General features: G+C 40.9%; 1 protein-coding gene across 7 annotated transcripts in view; it reads left to right on the top strand.

Annotated features, from left to right (window-relative positions):
* Window positions 1-24540, top strand: part of IDE (insulin degrading enzyme) — a 128464-nt gene that overhangs the window by 85980 nt on the left and 17944 nt on the right. For 5 of the 7 annotated variants that reach the window (XM_008950689.6, XM_034931105.4, XM_063607818.1 and 2 more), the window contains 7 exons: window positions 4169-4271; window positions 7470-7592; window positions 11422-11504; window positions 15335-15479; window positions 18771-18881; window positions 19801-19921; window positions 24426-24517. In XM_008950689.6, coding sequence (XP_008948937.2) covers window positions 4169-4271; window positions 7470-7592; window positions 11422-11504; window positions 15335-15479; window positions 18771-18881; window positions 19801-19921; window positions 24426-24517 — 778 coding nt within the window. Of the gene's footprint in view, window positions 1-4168; window positions 4272-7469; window positions 7593-11421; window positions 11505-15334; window positions 15480-15969; window positions 16115-18770; window positions 18882-19800; window positions 19922-24425; window positions 24518-24540 lie in introns of all 7 variants that reach the window. The other 2 variants (XM_034931104.2, XM_055093138.3) reach the window with 1 other exon arrangement.

Raw genomic sequence — 24540 nt, 5'->3', positions numbered from 1 at the left:
TCCATCCAGCTTCGACAGCTGCATTCACTCCAAACATTTTTAAATGTACTTGAAGTCAACAGCATTCATTCTAGCCCGCTGTTTCCTTTTCTTGCTGTTGTAAGTTTTAGTATGAAAAGGTTGTGTTTTCTCATGTTTCATTTTTTAATTTCTTTCTTTTTCTTTAAATAGAGACAGGGTCTCACTGTATTGCCCAGGCTTGCCTTGAACTCAAGGGCTCAAGTGACCCACTCGCCTTGGCCTCCCAAAGTGTTGGGATTACAGGCTTGAGCCACTGTGCCTGGCCTGTTCTCTCATTTCTAAGGATCACATCATTACCATATTGGCAGCCTTTTCTTCCCCCACACTCTAGCCACATTTAAAAAAAATAAAAAACTGGGCTGGGCATGGTAGCTCATGCCGGTAATCCTAGCACTCTGGGAGGCCAAGGTGGGAGGATTGTTTGAGCTCAGGAGTTTGAGACCAGCTTGGGCAACGTGGTGAGACCTCATTTCTACCAAAAAAAAAAAAAAAAAAAATTGGCTGGGTATGGTGGTATATACCTGTAGTCCCAGCTACTTGAGAGACTGAGGCAGGAGGATCACTTGAGCTCAGGAGTTCAAGGCTGCAGTAAGGTATGATCACACCACTGTACAAGACCCTGTCTCGAAAAAAGGAAACCTTATTTTTTGGTATAATTAGATTTTCGGCAGATGGTCTAAAATGCTACAATATTTGTACTAGTTTTTCTCAACTGTCTGCGGTTGTGTATACTATAGGTGTCTGTACTTCAATTATTGTGACCTTTTCTCCTAATTCAAGTGCTCTTCCCTATACTTTCACACTCTGGTTCATAGGTATCTATATGGGTTTGATGTGTGTATACTCTGTCTGTACCGTTATTTTCTTCCCTGTCTTTATTTATTACCTCATACATACCCTTTCATTGTATATTTCAATCTGGAATTCCTTAATGATATACTAACTCTTGGTCTGCAAAGGTATCTCTTTTTGTTAGTCTGGTATTTGATCTGTGCCTAGTCTGAGGAACTGTGCTTGTCTATTTCCTTATAATAACATTTCACATGTTACCCATACACCTCACTTTGGTATATAGCTATCCAAATCCCTAAGGACTGTACTTGATGAGTCTGCCTTTTTCCCCTCCTTTTTTTTTTTTAACCTGAGCATTACTGCACAGCCTGAGTGTCTGCTTTCTGTGTCAGATAGTCATCTTCCAGAGCATCTGGCTTGGCAGCTTGTTTACTTTCTCTCTCAGAACTGAGTTTAAGGTTTTCTTGTTTCAGAGGGCAAGTCCACTCCACTCCAGCCTGGGTGTCAGAGTGAGACCCTGTCTCTAAAAAAAAAGAAAAGAAATCAAGCGTTTCATGGAAGAGTAGATGGGAAGACCGTCTGCCAGATTCTTCTACTTAGTATATTTTTTAGAAGTCTCCTTGAGAATCAATCCATTCATTCTCTGAGAAATCAACAAAAGTGGAAGCCCGAGTTCCTAGGCCTGAGTCTTCATAGGCTCTATCATGTATTGAATGCCCTTAAGAGATACCATACACCCTTCAAGTAGCTATATGATTTCTGTGAACTCTCTACACATACACCTCAAACGGGATTCTTGAACTACCGACATGCATCACTTCCTTCTGACGCAATAATAGAACTCTTTTATCTGTCAAATCCTCTGATTCCTCTGTATCTTTCTCTGGAACGTATTTCTTATTTAGCATGTTTTCTAGAACTGGTAGTGGTTAGTGACAGATAGGCCAGATCAGGAACACCTACAGCTGGAAGATTAGTCAGTCATACTGACAGGTGAGTCATCTTGCTTTAGGATATCTACAGAAAAGCAGATAACAAGACCAAGTCCAGTCAGCCAGGTAGAGTATTTTGTCTAGAATGAATAAAAAATAGACAGTAGTTCAGACTACTAGCGTTGAAGTTGGGGAGGTTCAACAAGGGGCAGGTATTTGGAACAGAGATTGGGATTCTCAAAATGAATGAGTATCATCAGAGGGGAGTTTTGATTGCAAGTACTAGGCTTTCAGCTGTGAGGCCAGCATTCAGAGGCTAGAATCAAACCTCTGGGGGTAGGTGAGAACAAGCAGGAACAGATATTATTTGAATTGGGACCTAATTATTTGAATTGGGAATTGGGACTTAAGGGAGAAGTGGAACCAATAGCAGGACTGACTTTACACCAAGTTGCCCAAGCTAATTGGCTAGAATTCCTTGACCCACAAGATTCAAAATAGGATTGGTCCCAGCCTGTGGTTGAGTCCACTGGTGAGGGTGTAGTGATTCCAACTTCAATGATTAAAAGGCAGTAGAGGCGGAGTGTCCCTGATAGTGCTACACAGGGATGGCTTAGAGTTTCACTTGTTCAGAACTTCTTTTGCTCCTCTAGTCTTGTCATTTTTTGTTCACTTATCTTTTGACATCACTTTACTTCTGCCTTCCCTCCTTGAACACTTTTTTCTTTTCTTTTTTTTTTTTGAGACAGAGTCTTGCTCTGTCTCCCAGGCTGGAGTGTAGTGGTGCAGTCTCGGCTCTCTGCATGCTCCGCCTTCCGGGTTCACGCCATTCTCCTGCCTCAGCCTCCCAAGTAGCTGGTACTATAGGCACCCGCCACCACACCCGGCTAATTTTTTGTATTTTTAGTAGAGACGGGATTTCACCGTGTTAGCCAGGATGGTCTCGATCTCTTGACCTCGTGATCTTCCCGCCTTGGCCTCCCAAAGTGCTGGGATTACAGGCATAAGCCACCATGCCCATCCTTGAACACTTTTTTCCATCTGACTTCTCTTCTGGGCTGTTTCTACTGTCGCATCAAAAAAAGCTTTTAGGCTGGGCACAGTGGCTGACACCTGTAATCCCAGCACTTTGGGAGGCTGAGGCAGGCGGATCACCTGAGGTCAGGAGTTCGAGACCAGCCTGGCCAACATGGTGAAACCCTGTCTCTACTAACAATACAAAAATTAGCTGGGCAAGGTGGTAGGCACCTGTAATCCCAGCTACTTGGGAGGCTGAGGCCGGAGAATTGCTTGAACCCAGGAGGCAGAGGTTGCAGTGAGCCAAGATCGCACCATTGCACTCCAGCCTGGGTGGCAAGAGCAAAACTCCAACTCAAAAAAAAAAAAAAACAAAAACAAAAATTAGCCAGGCGTGGTGGCAGGTGCCTGTAATCCCAGCTACTTGGGAGGCTGAGGCAGGAGAGTTCTTGAACCCGGGAGGCAGAGGTTACAGTGGTAGACATTTTTTGGTCTTGTCCCTTTCTCCTCTAGTAGCAGGAAGGCCTGTGTATTTGTAGTAGACATATTTGATGCTAGTCTCTGGCAGGGAAAAAAACATAGAGCACAAATGTAGCAAGCAATAATAAAAGTTTCTTGGGTATGTGTGTCACGTTTTTAAAATCTCTGGATGAGCCAGCAGGTTTTGTTAGTCATTCCTGTTAATTCTGCACCTGAGATACTCCTAGGAAGGAGTACTTTTTTTGCCTTTTTGGGTTTTTTTTGTTTTTTTTTTTTTTTTAAAGAGACAAGGTTTTGATTTGTCACCCATGCTAGAGTGCAGTGGTGTGATTCTAGCCTACTGCAGCCTCAAACTCCTGGGCTCAAGCAGTCCTCCCACCTCAGTTTTCCAAGTAGCTGGAACTATAGCTGCGTGCCACCCCACCTGGTTAATTATTACAATTTTTTGTAGAGACGGGTCCCACTATTTTGCGCAGATTGCTCTTGAACTCCTGGGCCCAAGTGATCTTCCTGCCTCAGCCTCCTAAAGTGCTGGGATTTCAGGCATAAGCCACCACATCCGCAACTTCTTTGCTTTTTTTAGGACTGTTTTTTAACTGACTGTTTTTAACTGACCTTGTTACATTTTTTTCCCCTAGCTACTCTTCTTTTTAAATTTTAGTCAGTAGCAACCTAGAGGAATCTCTCCTGCGAGCACTTTTTCATACTAAAAATAATGGACTGTAACTAAAGGATAACAGGGACTATGATCAGAAACCTCTATTCATATATTGCTTGTTTTGGACTAAGCCTTACAGGATTTGCTGGGTCTTAAGAGGCCCAGCACATTCTTGGATATTGTTTATATTGTCCTGAGTCAGGTTCTTTAAATTCATATATACAGTATGAGTTTACAGGGTTTTTTTGTTTGTTTTTTCTATCTCTAGGGTTGCCATAGTTTCTAAATCTTTTGAAGGAAAAACTGATCGCACAGAAGAGTGGTATGGAACCCAGTACAAACAAGAAGCTATACCGGATGAAGTCATCAAGGTAGAGTTAACTCATCTATGAATAAGCCTGACATGTGAGGAATCACAAGAACATTGCTCCCTAGATCCACCAACTAAGGCCCCAGAGTGTGGAAGACTGATGACCTAGTGTTATCTGTACCATCCTAAGAAAAATCAACAAGTAGATAGGGAGCTGGAGTTTAGCCTTTTCATGAAGACATGGTACTCTAGCCACCTTCTCATGTGTCTATCAAACCACCAGGGTTGTGCCTCATGCCATAAAATGTAACTGAAGTGCAGAGTACATGGGCACAGGCACCAGAAAGGCAAGAAGCGATGGAAGTAGGAAGCATGAGAAACCAATGCAAGGGCTCCAAAGAGCTCACAGTCTTGCTGTGAACACAGGCTGAGAGCAGGCTCTAGGATTCATACCATCTTCACTTCAGGAGGTGCTATGTTTTATGCCTCATGTTATAGCACCGTTCTTTTTGTCAACATAGGAGAATTATGATTTTCAGAACAGGTATGTTAAAACAATATTTTGTCCCATTCATCAGTAGTCAGGATTTTGCTTGTGAATGTTACCTACTTATCTAGTACTTTTTCTTTCTTTCTCTTTTGGTTCTCATTGGCTATGTGCCTTTGAGACTGCGTCCCTTATTCCTGGGAAAAGACCAGAAAACTTTACTCTGGCTAGATTCTAGTTAAACTCAAGTAATGGACATTTTAAAAATGTACCTGTGTAATGACATACAAAAAAAGGAATTAGTTTAAGAAAGAAGATCATCACTGGTACTTCACAGATCTCTGACATATTCATGATACAGAAGATCATTGAAGCCCTCCAGTGTGTGAAAATGTCCATCTCTCTAAACTGAGAGGAAAGCTGATCTTCCATGAATTAGTGCTGGGTCTGAAATAGTCCTAAAAGAAGAAAGAATCCCCCTGTTCACTGGACTCTGACCATAACCAACCTGTCCTGAATGGGAATTTTTTTTTTTTTTTTGAGATGGAATCTCGCTGTGTCACCATGCTGGAGTACGGTGGCATAATCTTGGCTCACTGCAACCTCCACCTCCCAGGTTCAAGCGATTCTCCTAGCTCAGCCTCCCGAGTAGCTGGGTCTATAGGTGCATGCCACCACGCCCAGCTAATTTTTGTATTTTTAGTAGAGACAGGGTTTCACCATGTTGGCCAGGATGGTCTTGATCTCTTGACCTTGTGATCCGCCTGCCTCGGCCTCCCAAAGTGCTGGGATTACAGCTGTGAGCCACCACACCCGGCTGGGAATTTTTTAAGAACACATCTATCTGGGAACTCAGTAGTGAAATTACTTACTAAGTGTTTCCTAGTCCCTAGTATTCAGCCGTTCTGGAAACCTAAGATACCACTTAAGAAATATGGCCAACGTCCCCAGTGCCGAAAGTCACAAATGCAGGAACTAAGAACCGTAAAATCTGCAAGGCTGTGCCACACCAGCTAGAGATCAAATTACTGAATCCAGAAATCCAGAATTATTGACAATTGGTTTTTTTTTTTAAATAGACAGGGCCTTGCTCTGTTGTCCAGGCTGGTTGCTTTTTACTCCTGGCCAGTTGCTTTTTTTTTTTTTTTTTTTTAAATAATGAAAAGCCTTATAAATTAGGTTCAACAATCAGTGGCCTGTGATCTGTCCCACTTAGCTTTTGGAACTAGAACAGGAAACAGATCCAGTCTACTACACGTTGTGTGAATCCCAACCTAAATCTCAACTTTGTTTTTTCTTTTTTTTTTTTTTTCTTAGACAGAGTCTCGTACTGTTGCCTGGGCTGGAGTGCAATGGCGCCATCTTGGCTCACTGCAACCTCTGCCTTCCAGGTTCACATGATTCTCCTGCCTCAGCCTCCCAAGTAGCTGAGATTACAGGTGCACACCACCACACCCGGCTAATTTTTTGTATTTTTAATAGATATGAGGTTTCACAATGTTGGCCAGACTGGTCTCGAACTCCTGACCTCGTGATCCGCACATCTCGGCCTCCCAAAGTGCTGGGATTACAGGCGTGAGCCACCGCGCCTGGCCTCAACTTTGTTCTTAACCTTGTGCTTGAACTACTGGTTCACTTAAAAGTTCACATGATCATCTGGGAGAGGTGTGGGCCAGTTCTTAAGAAGTACTGAAAGCTGAGCGTGGTGGCTCATGTCTGTAATCCTAGCACTTTAGGAGGCTGAGGTGGGCAGATTGAGGGAAGTTTGACACCAGCGTGGGCAATACAGTGAAACCCCATCTCTAATAAAATACAGAAATTAGCTGAGTGTGGTGGTACACGCCTGTAATCCCAGCTACTCAGGAGGCTGAGGCACAAGAATCGTTTGAACCTGGGAGGTAGAGGATGCAGTGAGTGGAGATCACGCTGCTGCATTCCAGCCTGGGCAACAGAGTGAGATTCTGTCTGAAAAAGAAAAAAAGAAGTACTGAAGTGAGGCCGGGCATGGTGGCTCACACCTGTAATCCCAGCACTTTGGGAGGCTGAAGTGGGTGGATCAGTTGAGGCCAGGAGTTCAAGACCAGCCTGGGCAACAGTGAAACCCCATCTCTACTAAAAATACGAAAATTAGTCGGGTGTGGTGGCACACACCTGTAGTCCCAGCTACTTGGGAGGCTGAGGCACAAGAATCACTTGAACGCAGGAGGTGGAGGTTGCAGTGAGTTGAGATCATGCCACTGCACTCCAGCCTGGGCGGCAGAGCAAGACTGTCTCAGGAAGAAAAAAAAGAGAGAAGTACTAAAGTGAAAGACACCTCCTTTAGCCTGGCTTTCAGGCCATTCATGGATATAACTTAGTATAGCTGAAAGTATGGCTCTTATATAAATGACCTATTGTCTAGCAGTTGTGGGAATATATTCCTGAGCAGATTATTCTCCATTCTTTAAAGAGCTAGAATAAACATGATCTGCATATGGACCAGTCAGCTTTTCTGTGTTCCATAGTCTCAATTGTTCCTCAGCTGGTCATTTTGGAGATGTGGAGAGGAAGGGTAGATATATGAGTGCAAAATCTTTGCTAGTACTAGAAAGACTAACTCAAGTTTCAGGAAAACCCATCGATAGATTTGGTAGTACCTCCTTTATATATGATGGAAAACAATGCTGTGTGACATTTGTGCACTTAATATTTGCCCATATATTGAGCAGAGATACTATTTTAAACTCTTAAATCAGACTCTTACTGCATTTGTGTGTTTCATTATTCATCCAGAAATGGCAAAATGCTGACCTGAATGGGAAATTTAAACTTCCTACAAAGAATGAATTTATTCCTACGAATTTTGAGATTTTACCGTTAGAAAAAGAGGCGACACCATACCCTGCTCTTATTAAGGTAATGTGTTTGAATCAGTGATTTTAAATTTGGGGGACAGACCTAATACATGGGGGACTGGGTAAATGATTTCTTACATTTGGTACTATGTTGATTTGGGGAGTCTCACATCCTAATAGGTGACAAAAAAGCTGCAGAAAGAATAACTACAAGAAATACTAGAAGGTTAAAAATATTAAAGCAAGCAAACAAAACTAAACAGTGTAGAATCTAGGGAATCACTTTCTTTGTAGGAGAAAAAAGTAAGTCTGAGCTGTAACCACAAGTCTGTGGAAAGGTCTGTTCCTCTTTTCCATGTCTGCTGAAGACCCAATAAGGAAGTAGGTTTATGCTGCATCATGGACATTAAAGATAAGAAAGGATCTCTAAAGCCTGAAAGAGAGCAAGTCCAGGGGGAGCTGTTGGATTTCCTGCCCTTAAAAACATTCATTATGACATAGTGACTATATCAAATTAATGGAATGATAAACTAGTGCAAAGGGCTGTTGAGAAGTAGGGTTCCCTCCCCATCTTTTTCAGAATGTCCTTTTCATGCTATTATTTCAGAACTTGAGTAAAGTATGTAAAAAATTGTATCAAATTATTACAGCACATTCTCCCTTCTAAACGTATTTCTTCTCCCTTCTAAACTGTTTCTAAACTCATGACTGTAGGCACACACACACAGATGTTTCTTTTTATCTTCTTCAGATGACCTAACATTTGGAAGAATTTAGATGAGTTCAATGAGATAACAATTAGTGTTTAGGAACATTAAAATTTGTCTTAAGCAACTAGATTATTAATGAGACAACCATTTTTCTTTATTTTCTTTTCTTTTTTTGAGACAGAGTCTTGTTCTTGTTGCCCAGGCTGGAGTATAATGGCATGATCTCGGCTCACTGTAACTTCCACCTCCCAAGTTCAAGTGATTCTCCTGCCTTAGCCTCCCAAGTAGCTGGGATTACAGGCACCCGCCACCACGTCCAGCTGATTTTTTGTATTTTTAGTAGAGACAGGGTTTCACCATGTTAGCCAGGCTGGCCTCGAACTCCTGACCTCAGGGGAGCCACCTGCCTCGGCCTCCCAAAGTGCTGGGATTAGAGGCATGAGCCACCACGCCTGACCCGTTTTTCTTTAAAAATGACATTTTAAAGAGTTTTATATTAGCTTATGCAAAGAGAAAGTTCATTTACCTCAGCTGTTTTTTATGTATTGTTTATCTTATCTTATCTTATTTATTTATTTATTTATGGAGACAGGGTCTCTCTGTTGCCCAGGCTGGAGTGCAGTGGTGGGATCATAACTCACTGCAGCCTCAAACTCCTGGGTTCAAACCATCTTCTGGCCTCAGCCTCCTAAGTAGCTGGATTACAGACGCACACCACACCCAGCTAGTTTGTTTTTAATTTTTTGTAGAGATGGGATCTTGCTATGTTGCCTGGGCTGGTCTAGAACTCCTGGCCTCAAGTGATCCTCCCCCTTCAGCCTCTCAAGTAGCTGGAATTATAGGTGTGAGCTACCATATCCGACTTTTGCTGTTTGTTTTAAATAGGCCTTCCCAGAGCAAACTAACGAGAACATTAAACCATTTATATCTCTTCCCAGAGCTTCAAGGTAGTTTCAAGTGACTAAAGCCATTCTTAGCATAGCATGAGTGAAGTGGAGAGGCAAGATAAGTAGCTTATTTGTTCATCCTTGGCCATGTTGGTTATCCATGGTTGCATATTAAATTATTCCAAAATTTAGCAGCTTAAAACCACAACATTTAAGTTAGGCCAGATGCAATGGCTCACGCCTGTAATCCCAGCACTTTGGGAGGCTGAGGCGAGTGGATCATGAGGTCAGGAGTTCGAGACCAGCCTGACCAAAATGGTGAAACCCCGTCTCTACTAAAAAAAATTAGCTGGGCATGGTGGCGCGTGCCTTATCCCAGCTACTCAGGAGGCTGAGGCAGGAGAATTGCTTGAACCCAGGAGGCGGAGATTGCGGTGAGCCGAGATCACGCCATTGCACTCCAGCCTGGGTAACAAGAGCGAAACTCTGTCACAAAAAAAAAAAAAAGAAAGAAAGAAAGAAAAAGAAACAACCCACAACAATTATTATCTCACACAGTTTTTTTTCCTTTTTTTAAAAGACTCGCATTCCATTGCCCAGGCTGAGGTGAAGTGGTGCAGTCATGGCTCACTGTAGCCTTGACCTCCTGGGCTAAAGTGATCCACCCACCTCAGCCTCTTGTGTACGTAGGACTACAAGCACCCACCACCACGCCCAGCTAATTGTTCAATATTTTTGTAGAGGTGGGATCTCACTATGTTGCCCAGGCCGATCTCAAACTCCTAGGCTCAAGCAATCCTCCTGCCTCAGCCTTCCAAATTTCTGGGATTATAGGCATGAACCATCATGCCTGGTTTCTCACACACAGTTTCTTTTTTTCTTTCTTTCTTTTTTTTTTTGAGACAGAGTCTCTCTCCGTTGCCCAGGCTGGAATGCAGTGGTGCAATCTCAGCTCACTGCAACCTCTGCCTCCCAGGTTCAAGCGATTCTCATGCCTCAGCCTCCTAAGTAACTGGGATTATAGGCATGTGCCACCATGCCCAACTAATTTTTGTATTTTTAATAGAGACAGGGTTTTGCTGTTTTGGCCAGGCTGATCTCGAACTCCTGGCCTCAAGTCATCTGCCTGCCTTGGCCTCCCAAAGTGCTGGGATTACACGTGTGAGCTGCCGCACCGTATCTCACACACAGTTTCTTTTTTTTGTTTTGTTTTTTGAGATGGAGTCTTGCTCTGTTGCCCAGGCTGGAGTGCAGTGGCATGATCTCGGCTCACTGCGACCTCTGCCTCCCGAGTCCTGATTCAAACTATTCTCCTGCCTCAGTCTCCTGAGTAGGTGGGACTACAGGCACGAGCCACCACACCCTGCTCATTTTTGTATGATTGGTAGAGACGGGGTTTCACCATGTTGGCCAGGATGGTCTCGAACTCCCGGCCTCATGATCCACCCACCTCGGCATCCCAAAGTGCTGGGATTATAGGAGTGAAGCCACCGCGCCTGGCCCTCACACAGTTTCTGAGGAGGGCCAGGAATCCAGCAGTGACTTAGTTGGGTAGTTCTGGCTCAGGGCTTGTCGTGAGGTTATAGTCAAGCTGTTGGCCAAGGTTTCAGTCATCTGAAGGTTCAGCCAGGGCTGGAGGATTCTCTTCCAAGTTCAGTTATGTGGTTGTTGGCCAGCCTTAATTTTTCACCACATGGACCTCTCTGTAGAGTTGCTTGACATGGCAGCAGGCTTCCCCCAAAGTGAGTGATCCAAGAGGGAAAGTGAGTGATCAGGACGCAAGCCGCGGTGTCTTTTATAATGCAGTCTCAGAGGTATACCATTAATTCTGTCATATTTTGTTAGTAAGGCAGACCAACCCTGGTGTAGTGTGGGAGGGGACCACCCAAGGCTGTGAATCTCAGCAGGCAAGGATTGTTGTGGGCCACCCTGGAAGCTGGCTGCCATACGCTTGCAAGGGACTTCTGCCTCTGCCTTCCTCCTAGTGTCCAGAAAGACGAAGACAGGACAGTTGGTATTGGCTTCTCTGATCTGTCTCTTCCTTCACTGTACCCCCATCTCCCTAATACAGGGGAAATAGAAGGCAGATTTCACTCTGCTACAGGAGTCTGCAGTCTTTGTCTCCAGCTTCCTACCTGCTGACTCTTGAGTATGCTTCAAGGCCATGGGACAGCAACTCCAGAACAAAACTCTAACTATTGCTTCTGTCCTCCTCCTCTTGAAGAGTGATTTGATTGAACATTTTTGCTGAATGCGCCTCTATTTCCCTAACCAAATTGTTTCTCCATCACAGGATACAGCTATGAGCAAACTTTGGTTCAAACAAGATGATAAGTTTTTTTTGCCGAAGGCTTGTCTCAACTTTGAATTTTTCAGGTATGTAAGATGAATCTAGCTTATAAAGCTTATAAAAATCAACAATTACGTTTCCAGGAGTTGTCTGTTCTTCTTAAACATCCATGTCTAGAAATAAAAGGAATTAGAGTTATTTCACCTAGAAAAGGAGAGGCTGAAAAAAATAAATAAATAAAAATAAAGAAAAGGAGAGGTTGGCCGGTCACAGTGGCTCACGCCTGTAATCCCAGCACTTTGGGAGGCTGAGGCGGGCGGATCATGAGGTCAGGAGATTGAGACCATCCTGGCTAACACGGTGAAACCCCGTCTCTACTAAAAATACAAAAAATTAGCCGGGCGTGATGGTGGGTGCCTGTAGTCCCAGCTACTCAGGAGGCTGAGGCAGGAGAATGCAGTCAGCCGAGATCGCACCGCTGCACTCCAGCCTGGGCGACAGAGCCAGACTCTGTCTCAAAAAAAAAAAAAAAAGAAAAAAAAGGAGAGCTGTTGCTGTTAAGAGGTATTTTAAAAACTAGTGTTGTTAATTCTTTTTTTTTTTCTTTCCCCATTAATGAGTATGCCCTTTAGCTGAAATGATTTATGTTAGCTATTGTTAGGATGACCTTCTTAGCCTTCAGGGTTTTGGATTCTGAGGAGGCCATAGATTTACCCAGAAGAAGACTCACTGAAGAAAGAATAAATAATTTGGGGTGTTTTTATTGCTTTGGCTTTGTATTCCTGGAACTTGTCTAGAAGAGGAGGTACTAGTTACTAAATGATCCTGAGTCTTGTTTTGTCCTTTGTCTGGAGCCCTTAGATACTGCTTCCTCTATTTCTGGCTTGATTACTTAAACATTACTAATAAAAAGGGAGAAGATGTTTAGTAAAATTTATGAATAATGCTATTGCAGTAATTTCTCAGTGCACCTTCAATTCATCTTTGTCTTCCTTTACTTATTTGTGTGTTAATCACCTGTTTCAGATTTTACTTTGTGAGTTTATACTTCATAATTTTATATTTCTAAAATTCAGTGGTTTGTAAGATAAGCCTATCATGGTTTATTTGTTCAGTAATGTTCAATATGATAATCAGCTTTTTCATTAATTTTTATTCAGTTGGCTTGACATGAAATTAGAGGTAGATAAGGTTTAAATGCTTTGGAAAGAGGGAAAGGAATTTGATTTTCCATCAACAAATATGTTGAGATTATAGTGATTATAAATATTGTGGTTTTATTGCATGAGATTCACAGATTATCTAGAACTGTGCAGAGATTTTTTATTGTTTACACCAAAGATGGGCTGTCAGGTTGTGGCTTATTATTGGTGAAGGGCATTACAAAGCTGCTTTTTATTTTTTGATATTTCAGAGTGATATTTTTAACACTCTAAGCAGCTTGTCACCACTTTTCCATTTGGCCTCTATGATGATGAATTTCTTTAGACTACCCTTTGAGAGACCATTTTACATTTTTGTGTTCTCTAAACTGCCTAGCGCATTTCCTAGAACTGAAAATGTCTGCCTCCCACACAAATCCCTCCCTCTGGTCTGTCTTCCTAGAGGTAACCACTGTTCTGTTTCTTGTACATTTTAATTGAAATTTTCATGTGTGTGTCTATATCCTTTCCATCTTTTCAGAAATAAGATTATATTATGTGTAGTTAGCTATGGTTTTTAAAACCCTGTGATCCATATTTAAGCATATAGTATCTGGTTACAAAATAACGTATTTTTAAAATTAACACATGAACCAGAATTTAGGTATCCCAGTTGAATCCTATTCTCTTTTAAAAGTTAGTTTAGGGTCTTCTCCACTTCACCAGCACAGCTGCTGTGGATACAGCTGTTTTTGTTGTTCTCTTTTTTTAGGAGACAGAGTCTTACTCTGTCACCCAAGGCTGGAGTGCAGTTACTGCAGCCTCAAACTCTTGGGCTCAAGTGATCCTCCCACCTCAGCCTCCTGAGTAGCTGGGACTACAGGCGTATGCCACCTTGCCAGGCTGGATGTAGCATTTTAGGACACTCCTTGGAATTATTTTCTGAGCCTGAACCATAGTGCTTTGAGACCCAAAACTTGGATTTTCTGGCTTTTCACTTCCACCTGAGAAAGGTGCATAGTTGCCTGTGGGGCCGACCTCTGTGATATCCTCTCTTTTGTTTTGATGATTTTGTTTTTGTGAATTGTGCCTTAAGTTTTTGAGCTGCTATTTGCCAAAAGAAGGAAATCTGTCATCATGTATCATACTTTAAAAAATTTAATGGCAGAACATTTATTCAGATTTTCCAGTTGGAGAATATTTGGATAGCTGTAGAACTTTGTCTTTGATTTTAATTCTCTAAGTGACTACACATTTTATCCCTATTTTTGCTTTTTTATCAGCTTTGATAAAATTGTTGGCTTTTGGCTGGGTGCGATAGCTCACACCTGTAATCCTAACATTTTGGGAAGCCGAGGCAGGAAGATCGCTTGAGCCTAGGAGTTCGAGACCAGCCTGGACAACACAGTGAGACCTTGACTCAACTTTAAAAAACAAAATGTTGGCTTTGTTATCAGTACATTAGTTATATTTACTGTGCTACAAGTAGAGTGAAACTTTTAATTTGCTGCCAAACAAGCCAAGCAGGCACCTGCCTCAGGCCTTTAGCAGTAGCTATTTCTTCAGCCTGGGAAGTTCTCCACTCCACCCCTTAGATATCCCCAGGGCTCACTCCCTTGCCTCCTTCAGGTCTGAGTCCAGATGTCACATTGTAAGAGTGGCCTTGACTGGCCATCTTATGTAAAGCAGCAGTCTTTCTTCCCTGCTGCCATCACCCCATCATTCCCTATTCCCCTTACCCTGCTTAATTTTACCCCATAGCACTGTCACCAACTAATATGTCAAATTTAAATTTATTATTATGTGTCCCCTCTAGCTAGATTATCAACTCTGAGGTCAGGGAATTTGCCTGATTTGTTCACTCTTTATTTCCAGTGCCTAGAGAAGAGCCTGGCACTGTAGTAAGCATATAATACATATTTGTTGAATGAATGAGACCTTTACTTTCTTCTGATAAAAGGTAAGCAAGGTTGTATAGTCAAAGGAGCAGGTCATTTAACTTGCATTTGAATCCCAGCTCTGCTGCCACGAACTCAGGGGACCTGAAGAAAATTATGTTTCTTATCTGGGAAATGAAGTTTAGTTGATCACTGTGGTGGTTTAGTTCTTGTATTCTATAATTCTTTCTTCTTTGTTCTTTCTCATTAAAATATTTTTCTATTTTATTTTTCCCTAGTTTTGGCTGCTGTTATATGATAGAAATTATCAATTATTTTACTGACAGTTCTCTAGCTTTACTGTTTTGGGGAAAACTCAGGGATAAGCTAACATTTTCACAGGTCTCAATTTTTCTAAGTTCATGTAATTACCACAGACACATTTCCCAGTCCTTTATTCCTGTCCACCAAGGATGTGACTTTATTGGAGAGAGAGGGAAGACATGCAAATGCTGTATCTGTTCTGTCGGCCGTGCTCCTCCCGTTAGCCTAAGCACAGCCATGCATTTTGGCCCGTTCCCACTGCTCACATACCCTGCATTTCTAACTTGTCAGTTCTGCCACACCATCTGGGGTAGGCAGTTCCTTCTCCTTCTTCACTACTACCAGTGCGCACACACGCATGCATGCACACACACACACACACACTCACACACACTTCAGGCTTCTTTTTCAGACATCTTCTTTTTTTTCCTCATAAGAAATAGCCTCAAGAATTCAACCATATCCTCAGGAAATCATATTAACCGGTGTTCAATATCTTGATCCATCTCAAAAGGCCATATCACATTGAGAAGTAATAAAATCAGCTATTTTACTGTCAACATTTTCTTCCAGCCCATTTGCTTATGTGGACCCCTTGCACTGTAACATGGCCTATTTGTACCTTGAGCTCCTCAAAGACTCACTCAACGAGTATGCATATGCAGCAGAGCTAGCAGGCTTGAGCTATGATCTCCAAAATACCATCTATGGGATGTATGTAAGTACCCACGCCTTAGAGCCTTCCACTCATCAACATTTTTTATATTGATTTGATGGAAGCATTTTTTGATTGAGGGTATGAGTTTAATTTCTTTTTTTTTTAATCTTTATGGCTAATCATATTTTCTCATTTAATTTTTAAGTTAGCTTTTATTCTAAGTGTTCAACTACATACCATTCATATTATGCAAATTTTCCTTGATTTCTTTTTTTTTAAACGTCTTTCATCAGAATGTCATATTTTTCTATTCAAACAAAATTGGACCCTGATTTAGGTTTAGCTCTTACCCATTCTGTATTTGAAATCTTGGTCTTTGGCAAAGGAAAATGAAGTCTTCCTTCTTTTGTAAAACCTAAGGTTGGCATATACTATTTCCCTAGAAATCCAGATCATGAGGCTGCATATCCATACTCTTCGGTCATGTTTCTTCATTACCATGCCACTGCTTGAGGTATCAAAGCATTTCTTTTGTTTTTCTTTTTGTTAGTCGCTACATTTATGCTGATCCTCTCCATTGCAACATGACATACCTGTTTATCAGGTTATTGAAGGATGATTTAAAAGAGTATACATATGCAGCACGCCTCTCAGGTTTGAGCTATGGCATTGCATCAGGAATGAATGCAATACTTGTAAGTAAAATGAAAACCAAAGAAAAGGCACCACCCCGTTTAAGCATTATGTTGAGCTTGGGAAAACTATTAACTTCGCATTTTTAAACAAGAAAGTTGATGGTTTTTTTCCTTGCATCTTTTTGATGATCAAAGAACTCAAATTAATGTTAGTTCCACTAATGAATGATTTAATAAAGTTTAGTGCATCTTGTGAACATGTATGTGTGCTACGTTTATTTGCATGTTCTTCTGCCTGAGATGTTTAACATATTAATCCTGAAAGCATGTTGTTCTTTCTATATAATTGAGTATATTAACATCTGTAAGTAGAAGATATCCATAGTTGTTGTGGTGATTGAATTTTACTTATAAATAGGCACCCTTTATTTCTGCAGACAGTAGTATAAAGTTTCTATGTTCAGATACATCTGACATTTTAATTTAAAACTTATTTTGTAGCATGCACCATTACCTACTTTATGTGTGTTTTAAAATAAGCATTTATTAAATCCATCTAAGAAATAACTAGATCCTTTCTTTGGAATGTGTTTCCAAGCTTGCTTATATCTCAATTCCGAGTTAACATCCCTTTTATGGCACACATTCATCTTCACTTTTCTTGAAAATATATTGCATATTTTAGTAAAAATGAAAACAAGAGCATTTTGGGGTACTCGTTGTTTAAATTCTTACACAAAAGATTGTAGGAATTTTAAATTTTATTTATTTTCCAGTGACTTTTTTTTCTTCACATAAATAAATTCTCTGGTAGCTTTTGTTTAATGTATAAGAATGTTTATTAATCTAACCATTCCCAGAGTCCACAGAAGTTTGAAGCTCAGAGATCAAAATTAGCTCCAAATAGAAAAATAATCATCTGTTTTCTCTTTTTTCTGTTGATTTTTAGTAGCATATTACCATCAAAACACATAATTTTTATTTATGACAAAATGGGTTTTCTGCTAATTGTCAGTCTAGTTCCTACAGTAGGGAACATGATGTGCTTGCCATGGCCAGTGGCCTTCCCTCCTGCTGAGGTTCTTGCCTATCATCCTGTACAGCGTAGAGACTTTCATGATATTCTAGCTGCAGTGTATCCCCTACTGCTTTGCGTGCCACCATGTGGAAATATCATGATAGAAATTCTCCATTCCCCACTTTTCAAAATGTTAGGCATTTAGAGACAAAGTAAATTTTGCTAAGTTGGCTGGGCACGGTGGCTCACGCCTGTAATCCCAGCACTTTGGGAGGCCAAGGCAGGCAGATTGCTTTGAGCTCAGGAGTTCGAGACCAGCCTCCTGGGCAACATGGCAAGACCCCGTCTCTACAAAAAATACAAAAAATTAGCCAGACATGGTGGTGTGTACCTGTAGTCCAGCTACTCCGGAGGCTGAGGTGGGAGGATCGCTTGAGCCTGCGGAGCAGAAGTTGCAGTCAGCCGAGATTGTACCACTGCACTCCAGCCTGGGTGGCAGAGTCAGACCCTGTCTCAGAAAAAAAAAAAAAAAAAAAATGTGCTAAGCCAAGGTCCTGATGATACATACAGTGTATCCTTTTTACACATTTGTTTTGCCATTAGCTTTTGGAACACCAACAGAACTTACCAAATAAGCAAGTGGTTAGAATTGTGGATCCTGCCTGGCACGGTGGCTCATGCCTGTAATCCCAGCACTTTGGGAGGCCGAGGCAGGTGGATCACCTGAGGTCAGGAGTCTAACTATGTTGCCCAGGTTGGTCTTAAACTCTTGGGCTAAAGCAAGCCTTCCATCTCAGCTTTCCAAGTAGCTGGGACGACTTGTACGTGCCACTATGCCCTGTGATTTTTATCTTCTTACCTCACCTGTAGAAACCTTAAGTCTGCCTTTCATTAGATATTATTTTTGAAGAAAAACTTAGCCACATTCTACAATTAATTTTATAAAAAGAATTTGAGTTTTGATGATATAGTATATGCCACCATAGTTCGGTGTCAGGTGAGTTTACTTACTGTTGGTTTTGTTTCAGAAAAGTAAAATTATGCTTTTGGGTATAGAGATTGTTAATGGCCAGGCACTGTGGCTCACACATATAGTTCCAGCTACTTGGGAGACTGAGGCAGGAGGATCACTTGAGCTCAGGAGTTTGAGTCTAGCCTGGGTACCCTAGCAAGACCCTGTCTCGAATAAATAAATATATATTTTTAAAAAGATGGTTAAGGCTGGGCATGGTGGCTCACACCTGTAATCCCAGCATTTTGGAAGGCCGAGGCGGATGGATCACCTGAGGTCAGGAGTTTAAGACCAGCCTGACTAACATGGTGAAACGCCATCTCTACCAAAAATACAAAATATTAGCCAGGCGTAGTGGGGCACGTCTGTAATCCCAGCTACTCTGGAGGCTGAGACAGGAGAATTGCCTGAACCTGGGAGGCTGAGGTTGCAGTGAACTGAAATCGTGCCGTTGCACTCCAGCCTGGGCAACAACAGCGAAACTCTGTCTCAAAAAAAAAAAAAAGATGGTTAATGTTATCTTCCTAAGTGTTACACTATATACATTTATGACACATTAAATTGAATTTGTTTCATTTTTTACATGTCTGTTTTGGGATTTTCTACATGTTTAAAAATCAAGTCGTTTATTTGGAAGTTGTTTTGTGATATTTTTAGACTTTTAATACCCTGAATTCTTTCTGTAGCTTTCAGTGAAAGGTTACAATGACAAGCAGCCAATTTTACTAAAGAAGATTATTGAGAAAATGGCTACCTTTGAGATTGATGAAAAAAGATTTGAAATTATCAAAGAAGCAGTAAGTTTTCTGAACCCTGCTTTTTTATTCATAAGATAATATTGCTATATTATAAAAAGTTTTCATAATAGTTTTTATAATATAAAAGAAGCAAGGAGGAAAAGAATTCATAACCCTGTGGCATTCATCTCACCTTGTCATTGCAAAATCCTATACTCCATCCAGAAAGAAATCCTAGTGGACTCTGGTGGACACCTGGCCTCTTCTCTGTGGGTGCCAAGAGCTCACTGCAATTCAGAGTTGCAGCTCTGAATTTCAAAGAGAAGCACTTAGTGGCTGTCAGGGCCTCCTTGAATGTTCCATCCCAACCTCTAGTTCAGAAGAACACGCAATTCAGCAGACTGAGGTCTGCTTTACCTCAAGACCTTGTCACATTAGAGCACACTATTTGGGTTTGACATATCTTCCACTTAAATTCAATTCATGTTTGGCCCAGTAATGGAAGTATGGGATGAACAGCTGCTTCTGAAGCTAAACTATGACCTTTCCTTGTATACTAGAAGAAACTACCATCAGTTTTCAAATAAAGATCCCATATTTTATATGGCTACCTATTTATGTTGCTTGCTTATGGAGACTTTGGGGATGGCTTTATAGCATAGAACCTAAAGATTCCAAAAGACTTCCCTGAAAACTAGGGATAACTTTCTGAGGGACTGAAGATATCCCATAGTGAAGGCACTTATAGTCCATGTCAGATGCTGAACAAATGTAGCTTGGACAAAGAAAAAGCATGCACTTTTATGTAAAGATCGGAGAGGAATAAACCCCATTCTTAATTGTATAACTTCAGAAAGGGGAAAGAAGTGAATATCCTAGTAATACAGTTTATAGAGAATTGAAATTTGATTATAACTGGACTTTTGAAATGATTTTTAAAAGATTTATAAAATTAATGAACGCATGTCTCTTTCACTAGTATATGCGATCTCTTAACAATTTCCGGGCTGAACAGCCTCACCAGCATGCCATGTACTACCTCCGCTTGCTGATGACTGAAGTGGCCTGGACTAAAGATGAGTTAAAAGAAGCTCTGGATGGTGAGACTTTCTACTTAAAGCTTAATGCTTTCTTCATTTTTTTCCTAAATTCATTTTGGTTTATTCTGATATTGACTGTGTATACTTTTAAATAACTTGTAGTTCTATTAAAGCTGGCTGTGTATATGTTTTATAAAAACAGTGGTGGGCAGGATGGCTATAGTTAATAGTAACATATACTTTTAAATAGGTAGAAGGAAGATATTGAACATTCCCAACCCAAACAAATGATAAATAAACTTGAGATGATGGATATGCTTAGTACCCTGATGTGATCACTATACATTATATGTATATATAATAACATTATATACTCTATGAATATCTACAATTATTATTTGTCAATTAAAAATAAAATGTAAAAAAACAGTGGTGGCTTTGAAGTGGTTTTTGCATTCAGGCAGGTTAGCCACATTTACTGTTTTCAATCTGGACCTACACCAGTTAATTATTACTACTTTTAGATTTCTGCAGAAGGGCTGGGTTGCACATACCTGTAATCCTAGTACTTTTGGGAGGCGGAGAAAGGAGGATCGCTTGATCCCAGGAGTTTGAGACCACCCTGGGCAATATAGTGAGACTCTGTCTCTACAAAAAATAATAAAGATATTAGCTGGATATGGTGGCTTACACCTGTGGTCCCACTTACTCAAGAGGCTGTGGTTGAGAGGATTGCTTGAGCCCGGGAAGTTGAGGCTGCAGTGAGCCATGATTACGCCACTGTGCTCCAGCTTGGATGACAGAGCAAGACTCTGTCTCTGCCTCCAAAAAAAAATTTTTTTTTCTGCAGACTAAATGCTCTGACCCAAGTACTAACCTTGTTAATATTGAAGGATTTTTATTTGGTGTTTTTTTTTTTAAAGACGGAGTCTGCTCTGTTGCCCAGGCTGGAGTGCAGTGGTGCAATCTCAGCTCATTGCAACCTCCACCTCCCAGGTTCAAGCAGTTTTCCTGCCTCAGCCTCCCGAGTAGCTGGGATTACAGGTGTATACCACCACACCTGGCAAACTTTTTGTATTTTTAGTAGGGACAGGGTTTCACCATGTTGGCCAGGCTGGTCTTGAACTCCTGACCTCCGGTGATCCGCCTGCCTTGGCCTCCCAGCGTGCTGGGATTACAGGCATGAGCCACCGCGACCGGCCAATATTGAAGTTTTAAGAAAAAGTTAGCTGAACTTCAAAGTCTTAACACACAATGTTCAGGTTTTTTTTTTTTTTCCTGCTTTAGCATCCTTAGATCAGTTCAGTTAAAAATTGGAAAATGTGAAAGCCTAAAGAGTCACCTTTTGTTGTTTTTTTTCCTAGAATCTTAAGTCTAATTTTCAGGAGTTTGGCTTGAAAATCCAAAATTCCTTGAGAGCAGTGATTATACCTGCCTTCCATACCCCTTTACTTAGTATCTAGTATAATATTATGCCCTCAGTGTGTATCTAATGAATGCCTATTGAATGTAAAGAAATTACTTTCAGGATTTCTTTATTGGAAAAAAATGTAGATTGGTATCACCCTTTATTATTGTTTTAGATTTTTTACTTCTCAGCATTACCTCGCCAATTAATCTTTCTTCCTACGTGCTCAGCCATAAGCATTAAAATGCAATAAAAAGAATTTTGGGCCGGGCGCCGTGGCTCACACCTGTAATCCCAGCACTTTAGGAGGCCGAGGCAGGCGGATCACGAGGTCAGGAGATGGAGACCACGGTGAATCCCCGTCTGTACTAAAAATACAAAAAATGAGCCGGGCGTGGTGGCGGGTGCCTGTAGTCCCAGCTACTCGGGAGGCTGAGGCAGGAGAATGTCGTGAACCTGGGAGGCGGAGCTTACAGTGAGCCGAGATAACGCCACTGCACTCCAGCCTGGGCGACAGAGTGAGACTCTGTCTAAAAAAAAAAAAAAAAAAAATTCTGGGCTGGGCATGGTGGCTCACGCCTGTAATCTCAGCAACTTTGGGAGGCCGAGGCGGGCGGATCACAAGGTCAAGAGATCGAGACCATTCTGGCCAACATGGTGAAACCCATCTCTACTAAAAATACAAAAATTAGCTGGGCATGGTGGCACTCACCTGTAGTCCCAGCTACTTGGTAGGCTGAGGCAGGAGAATCGCTTGAACCCAGGAGGCAGAGGTTGCAGTGAGCCGAGATCGTGCCACTGCACTCCAGCCTGGCAACAGAGATTCCATCTCAAAAAAAAAAAAAAAAAGAATTCTGTTGAATGTTTTAATAACCTTTTGTGACAAGTTCTTATACTTATGTAACACTATGCTTTTGATGTCTTCAGTGACACAAATCGAGCAAAGTACTGAAAGACATTATTTTGTTGATCACCTCAGGCATTGGATAGGAGACTAGATTATAAAAATCACTTACTAGAACAGGTACATTTTTTTATCAGGACAGTTAATATGCTTTTCTTTGCAAAATGATTATGGTCATATGCAATTAATAGCAAGAATTATACCTTTTAAAAATACCACACAATTAATTTTAAATGTTTTCCAAAACGAAGCCTACTTTTATAATGATCAAAAAGCAAAGGTTTGAGGGTTTTATTCACCCTTTGTTAGAATCTAGGTCAGATGGCATGTTAATTTTAAGCAGAATAAGCTCTATAGAATAAGCTCATATCTCAGAGGGATATGAAGGCTTCCTAAAATGGATTTTGTAAAGAGAATAGTCAGTTCTTTTTTGATTTAAATTTTCTGCTCAAGTAAATAATTATTCCATTTTGATATATATACTCCTACAATAATCCAAGATGCCAGAATGGCTTAATTTGGAAACAACTCAGTGTGAGAGGCTGCCTCTTCAGTGACTCTAAATCATTCAGCTATCCAGGTGCCAGGGTAGCAAGAACTTCAGGGTTCAGTGTGGTCCAGCAGCATTTACTGACTGCCTACCATGCACCCAGCCCAAGAATGCAGGTGCTTGAGATTAAAAAATGATCAATTAAACATGGCAAAACCCCATCTCTACAAAAAATACAAAAATTAGCCAGGCGTGGTGGTGCATGCCTGCATTCCTAGCTACTCAAGAGGCTAAGGCAGGAGAATCGCTTGAACCCAGGAGGCGGAGGTTGCACCACTGCACTTCAGCCTGGGTGACAGAGCAAGACTCTGTCTCAAAAATAAATAAATAAAAATTTTAAATGATCAATTAGATGGGGTTTCTTTGATCAAGGAGCTCCAGTCTGGTGGTGAAGCATAAATGTAAGTAGATCATTTTAATAGAGAGAGACAAGGGGGTAAGTATTGTGGTGGAAAGCTGCAGAGAGTGCCGAGGGAGCCTAGTGAAGAGGACCCCTAAGGCAGTACAGTGGAATAGAATGAACATCCACTTTGGAATTGACCAAGGATCAAATCCCAGCTCTGCAATTTACTAGCTTAATGACTTTGAACAACAAACTTAAATTTTCTTAACTTCATTTTCCTATCTTTAAAGTGGGGATAATTGTAGCTACTTTATAGTGTGAAAGATAACATCTGTAAAATTCCTGATCTGTGGTAAGCACTTGTTATTTGCATTCCCATGTTTCTCCTTAAATGTCTATCACTGATTTTAGCATCCATTAGTAGATCTTGCATGTAGCAGTTATTACTATGGTGTCCTAATGGAGAAGGGACAGCTCTTCCTTACAGAAGGATTAAATTAATGTATGTAAAAAGAAAGAGGGAAATAGAAAAATTGCCATTAGAACTCCATAATAATAATTGCTACAGGCAATAACTACCAATGGATGCTAAAATTAGTGGGTCAAATTTAAAGAAAAAGAAAATATTTGTATAATCTCATTTACTTTTCCCAAAATAAATATTTAGTAATTACAAAGGGAAAAATAGGTGTAGATGGGCAAGTGGGCTTTTCCAAATTGCATATAGAGCACATATGAGTTATTAAATTATAAACAAAAGAATAAAATAATACATTTACAGTGAGGACATCTGGCAGACACCACCTTAACCAAGTGATCAGTTTTAACATCACTAGTACTACAACATATCAACTTCATGAGTCCCCTGATAGGATGCAGTGAGAAAGGCGCATTACCTTTGTGGTATTCTTTGTGGTAATACAGACATGAAATCTAATTGTGAGAAAACACCAGACAAACCCAAATGTGGGACTTCTATAAAATAACTGAACAGTGCTCTTCAAAAGTCTTAAGATCATGAAATATATGGAAAGACTGAGAAACTGTCAGAGATTAGAGGGAACTAAAGACATATGACAGCTAAATGTAATGGAGGGTTGTGGATCAAATCCTGGAATAAAAAAAAAGATAAAAATGGGAAAAATCCAAATAAAGTCTGTACTTTAGTTAATAGTATTATACCAATGTTAATTTCTTAGTTTTGATGGTTATGAAAGATGTTAACATTAGGGAAAACTAGGTGAAGTGTTTACAGGAACTCTGTGTACTATTTTTGCAAGTCTTCTGTAAGTCTCAAATTATCTCAAACAAAAAATCCCTCATAGGTAGCGCTCACTATGTCTTCTTACACCTTTGCAGATGTAACCCTTCCTCGCCTTAAGGCCTTCATACCTCAGCTCCTGTCACGGCTGCACATTGAAGCCCTTCTCCATGGAAACATAACAAAGCAGGTGGGTGGTTGAGGTTTTAGCAA

The sequence above is a fragment of the Pan paniscus genome, chromosome 8 (assembly GCF_029289425.2).
Source record: "Pan paniscus chromosome 8, NHGRI_mPanPan1-v2.0_pri, whole genome shotgun sequence".
Lineage (NCBI taxonomy): Eukaryota > Metazoa > Chordata > Mammalia > Primates > Hominidae > Pan > Pan paniscus.
The sequence above is the reverse complement of the archived record's forward strand: the minus strand, read 5'-3'. Positions and strand labels throughout refer to the sequence as shown.